Below are 5,700 nucleotides of genomic sequence, written 5' to 3'. Positions count from 1 at the left end.
ACTGAGACACATATCAAACATATGAATGTGTCTATTTCTGCAGCCACCTCTGGAATTCAATGGTAGTTGTCCTAAGAGTGTGAAACTCTGCCCCATACCATCACTCCACCACAATTACTATCAGAGAATACTCTTGTCTCCCCTTCCTTGGTTGCTCCTTGAGTATAATGTTTGTGAACACTCATCAGAGAGCTATGGAACAATGGCTCATCACTGGTGGCAGCTGGGATTAATTAGGCAAGAGTTTAAAATATGCTTTTATTGCTAGACACCTGTATTGCATTGCACACACTTATAATCCCACTCATGAGGCCGAGTTATGTGGACTGTCACACAGTTCTAAGACAGACAGACTGGCCTTAGAGTTCTAGATCAATCAGGGACACAAACCAAAAACAAAAACCCGCTTATTGGGTATAGCCCCCAAAGACTGATTTAATAATGGGTTGCAAACTTTTTTGTTTCTTTTTTTTTTTTTGAGACAGGGTTTCTCTGTGTAGCCCTGGCTGTCCTGGAACTCACTCTGTAGACCAGACTGGCCTCGAACTCAGAAATCCACCTGCCTCTGCCTCCCAAATGCTGGGATTAAAGGCATCAGCCACCACTGCCCGGCTTGAGTTGCAACTAACTTTGGAAGTTCTAAAACCTCCCTAGAGGACTCCACTATGCAGCCTGCACTACAGTTCTCAGTGCAGGTCACTTTTAGGTATAACCAACAAGGCCAATGGCAGCAATTAATGTGGCTAGCACAGGATTATTACCTTGACACTGCTCTTGATAATGAAAGAGTTAAATTTAAGACTTGCTGGGCTGAGAAAATTGCAGGTTTGAAGAAAACACAGTGGACCAAGGTCAAATATGTCCAAATAAGCCTGGGCAAAAACAAGCTGTTAAGACATTCTGGGAACTAACAGTCCAAAAAGATATAGAAAACATGCAAGGACATGTCTGGGCAGACACTGGGTAGTGGGTCCTCTTAGATATAGTTTAAGGTCAGATGCTCTGTTGACTCAGATTAACACCAACCTTAGGAATTTTCCACTCTGTTCTGCACGTAATAGTTAATATTTGAACTAGCCAATCATGTGTAACCATACCGACTTCTTTGTTCCCCCAGACCTTTTCCCTATATAAACCCCTAACTTTCGAGCCTTGTGGTTGGCTCCACTATCTCCTGCGTGAGATAGGTGTGGTGCTGGCCTGGAGGGCCCCGAAATTAAAAGCTACCTCTTGTAATTAGATCAAGACGGTCTCTTGTGATTCCTTGGGTGCACGTCCTCCTGAGATTTGAGTGGGGATCTCCCCACGGGGGTCTTTCAATAACCCGACTGTGCACGTCTCATGTGTGAACTCCATGGATGATGTCAGAAGGCTAGCCGTGCCCGAAATACATCTTAATGGGCCTACACAACCAAAAGAAACATGGCATCTCCCAAGAACCTTTGCGTAAACCTCAAACATCCTCAAACTTCCACGTTACACAGATGTTGCCATCCAAACAAGATGCACAGCTTACACACCTTCACACTGGGCAGGGCATGCGGCTCAGTGGCAGAGTACAGAGCTTCAGATTTGTCCCTGGGCCCTTGAAAACAATGAGACATTTACCCTCGAGAGCAGTAAGCCTGGCCTTATTGACGGAGTCCTAAGTCTTCAGAGAGTAGCTCACTCTACAATGAACTAAAGTCAAACACCTGAAATCAATTGTGAGGATGTGGGCGGTGATGGTGCACGCCTTTAATCCCAGCACTTGGGATGCAGAGGCAGGCTGATTTCTGAGTTAGAGGCCAGCCTGGTCTACAAAGTGAGTTCCAGGACAGCCATGGCTACACAGAGAAACCCTGTCTCTCGAAAAATACAAAAAAAAAAGTGAGGATCTGCCATTACATTAGCACAACTGAAGAGAAAATCAGCTTCATAAGAAAAATAACTTTCAATCACCTTTATCAAGTAAATAAAAACAAGAACTTCATTTATTTGCAATTTCCAGAAGGTAATATACATAAAGATTCAATTCCATATACAACAGATGTGTAGTTAACCACACACACAAAATGAGTATGTACTGAATTTTCAGAAACAAAAGTTAAAATAAATAGCAACAATAAAACTTTGGAAAAAATAACACATTTTTAGTTGTGGAAAATATGATTCTTAATTATATACAGTTACATATATAATAAAAAGCTACCTCTTTTCAGATTGCACAAACCTTGGGCCAGTAGAGGCGTATTTTACAGCACGTGGCGCTATGATCCCAGGCCCGTTTATGATTAACTCCAGGCTAATAAACACATTCATAATACAGTAAAGATGTGCAGTACTGTCTGAGAAAGAGTGCCTTCTCAGCTTACATTAACCTGCAGTAACCCTACAAAGGCTATACAGGAAATCTCACAAAAAGAAATCTCAAATAATCATTTTACCCACTTCATGCCGAATCAACAGCCAAAAATGGGCTTCAAAGTAAACATGGTTGTCATTGGATATTTTTAACACTTTAAAGATCTTTTCTTTGTCCTGGAAAACACTCTTCACTTGACAATTAGCAATCTCACCACAAGGAAAAGCCAGGCAAACACAGCTACCTTTGGCTTTCCTATCTATGAACAGAATTATTTCAGAGACAGGATTTCAGAGGAAACAGCAGTAATGCTCAATTCCCTCACAGCAGACTCTATTAGGAATGCCGTTACATTATTTCAAAACCTGTCTTATGCTCATTTAAGGAAACAACAGTAGCAACATATCCATTTACACTATGGCACAGCCCTCGATTTTGAGAAAAATACATTTTAGGAAGCCAGAAAAATCGCACAAACTGTAGTAACAACCTGAAAAGCTCTTGGTGAAAAACACCAGTCTCTAGGGCAATAAAAAAATATGTGTGGACTTAATACAAATATTTACATTCAGAACAGAAGCTAAGTTCACTATTATGCTGCTCAATCCCAGCAATTCACAGGTTATGTCAAGAGTTGTGTGTCCACAGGGCCTGGGACACTCGAATGCATAGAATACAGAAAGATACGGCTCTTCAGTCTGTGACCTCGCACACATTATATGAGAGCTGGAACCATCAGCAGACGTCTGCACTTAAGTACTGCTGATCTCGCTCATCTGCTCCACCACTTGTCCTAGAATCTCATCGACTACGTCCACGTCATAATTGACCTGCTGAAGATCCAGATCAGGTACGATCATAGCCAGCAGCTGTCCTACGTTGACTCGAAGAGAACGAAGTTTGAGGCTGAAAACACAGACAATGGCTGATCAGGTGAGTATTACAATGTAAAGAATTTCTCTTATGGAACTTAATAGTGAAAAGATAGCCGGGCGGTGGTGGCGCACACCTTTAATCCCAGCACTTGGGAGGCAGAGGCAGGCGGATTTCTGAGTTAGAGGCCAGCCTGGTCTACAGAGTGAGTTCCAGGACAGCCAGGGCTACACAGAGAAACCCTGTCTCAAAAAACAAACAAAACAAAACAAAACAAAAGAACTGGATTTAATTAATGCCAATTGATTCATTAGACCCTAGGCTAAGTTCAAGAACAAGGTTTTATAAAATGTGTGGTTCTTCAGACAACTTGGACTAGCAAAACATACAAATTACATGTTATTTCCAATTTGCTATATCATCTGGACAAACAGAAGTGCGATAATGAAAATACTCATCAAGAACAGCTTTGGATTTCAACTTCCTGTTGATGAAAATAAACTGAAATGTCCTTAATTATGGTTTCTAGAGACCAAGTTGGTCTCTAAAACCAACCACCACCACCACCCAGTTCCTTAATTATGAATAAAAAGGTAAAAATTTCTGTGGTTGAGTAAGTTCTCAAAACTTCGGTTTGAGCAATGTTAAGGAGGCTGTGATAAACTGTGAGATTTCTCTAAACTTGTCTGTCCTAGTAGGCTTTACTGTCAGGATGACAAGCCTAGAATAACCTGAGAGAAGCTTTCACAGTTCAAATTGGTCTACAGGAGTCTAAGTTAATCCCAAGTCAGGAAGTGAGCAGCCATCAGCATCCTTCCATGCTTCCTACCTCTAGCTCCTGCTCTGACTTCTCTCAATGGGGGCCTGGGGCCTGGAAGCATATATGCCAAATAAACCTTCTCGTCCCCAAGGTGCTTTTGGTCAGAGAAGACGACAATGGAGATAGATAATGATTTGTTTGTTTAGACTTGTAGCTCTTACACAGGACCTGGGTTACATTCCCAGCACTCACACAGTAAATAGTTAAGACACCGCACCAAAAAGAAAGCCTTCACTAATCCCACCAAAATCTAAACCAAAGACCCAGCTCTTACTCAGGTAGTAGGATGTGCTAACAATATGTCCTGGCCCTCATCTGTTATTAATAGTATATTAAATATTTTACACACACACACACACACACACACACACACACACACACACACACACAGGCGTATGGGGGAGTGGGTCCTATGTCAGTCATGGTAAAATTTAGCCCACTTTCAAAGATCAAGCCTAGTTTTTTCACTTTTTACCCATATAATCCAATCCATTTTCTATCCCTAACTTAGCAACTTGAATCGATGTGATCCTTCCCTTAGCCTTCCATATCAGAAACTCTGCCGGGACCACAATGCCCTTTAGAGACTTTCTGAGAATAGTATTTTCTGCTGAGCATGTGTGAACTTAGGTGGCCAACTACAGCCCTGCAAAAACCTTCAGTACCTTTCACCATCCACATAATTGACAGACTCCTCAGCATTGCTTGAAGTTGAGACATCTGCTCCTGCCTGTTGGCCTGTGGATTTCAACTGCTCAACTTCACTCTTGAGTTCTTCACACTGAGAATGCATATGTGACTTCTCCATTTCCAATAACTGAACCTGACAAAAAATAAACTTTGTAAGCACAAAATTTAAAAATACAATCCAAGTAGAAGTTTGAGGTAAGAAATGTAAAGAACTACTCCAATAAAATTATCAGCTGCTGACACACATTGAATGCACACACCTACCAGCAATGTTTGTGTTTCCTTTGTCTGAGAGCTGGAAATTCAGGCCTTGCCCTTGCAGGGACCCTCTCTATCACTGAGTTCCATCCCAGCCCTTAGAAACTCCATAAGATATGCTTCATTTTCTTAGAGTCATTTCTCTATCATTTTAGAGTGAGGGCAAAGTGACAAACTAAGTGGACTCTAGAATGTGAACACCAAGGGACTAATGCTCTCCTTTTTCCACCTAATATTATTAAAGTTACAACCAAAGCTTGTACCAACTTGCTTACGTTTTGTCATTTAACACAAGATAACCTATTATTAAGAGTGTGTACATAGGGCTGGAGAGACAGCTCACTGAGGATCCTGCAACTATTTCAGTTTCAGTTCCAGGGGAACCCACACCCTCTTTCTGGCTTCCCTGGGAACCAGGCACCCATAAGATACAGACATGTATGCAGAGAAAACACCTATATGCATAAAATAATAAAACTTAAAAAACTGTACCTTTACACTGGGTGTGGTGGCGCACATTTAATCCCAGCACTTGCTTAAAAGGCAGAGGCAGGTGGTTCTGCGTTTGAGGCCAGCCTGGTCTACATAGTAAGTTCCAGTCCAGTCAGGGCTACACAGTAAGATTCTATCTTAAAAACAAAACACTGGGGGCTAGAGAGATGGCTCAGTGGTTAAGAGCACTGACTGCTCTTCCAAAGGTCCTGAGTTCAAATCC

At 41.8% G+C, this 5,700-nt stretch overlaps 1 protein-coding gene across 2 annotated transcripts in view; it reads right to left on the bottom strand.

Moving 5' to 3' along the window:
- Positions 1-1,946: 1,946 nt before the first annotated feature.
- The window catches only part of Morc3 (MORC family CW-type zinc finger 3), a 41,741-nt gene continuing 37,987 nt past the window's right edge, over positions 1,947-5,700 (bottom strand). For both annotated transcript variants that reach the window (XM_031364473.1, XM_031364472.1), the window contains exons 16-17: positions 4,703-4,860; positions 1,947-3,250 (exon numbers count right to left, since the gene is read on the bottom strand). In XM_031364473.1, the coding sequence (XP_031220333.1) occupies positions 3,097-3,250; positions 4,703-4,860 (312 nt within the window). In that variant the 3' untranslated portion in view covers positions 1,947-3,096. The remainder of the gene's footprint in view (positions 3,251-4,702; positions 4,861-5,700) is intronic.

The sequence above is a fragment of the Mastomys coucha genome, unplaced genomic scaffold, assembly GCF_008632895.1.
Source record: "Mastomys coucha isolate ucsf_1 unplaced genomic scaffold, UCSF_Mcou_1 pScaffold12, whole genome shotgun sequence".
Taxonomy (NCBI): domain Eukaryota; kingdom Metazoa; phylum Chordata; class Mammalia; order Rodentia; family Muridae; genus Mastomys; species Mastomys coucha.
The sequence above is the reverse complement of the archived record's forward strand: the minus strand, read 5'-3'. Positions and strand labels throughout refer to the sequence as shown.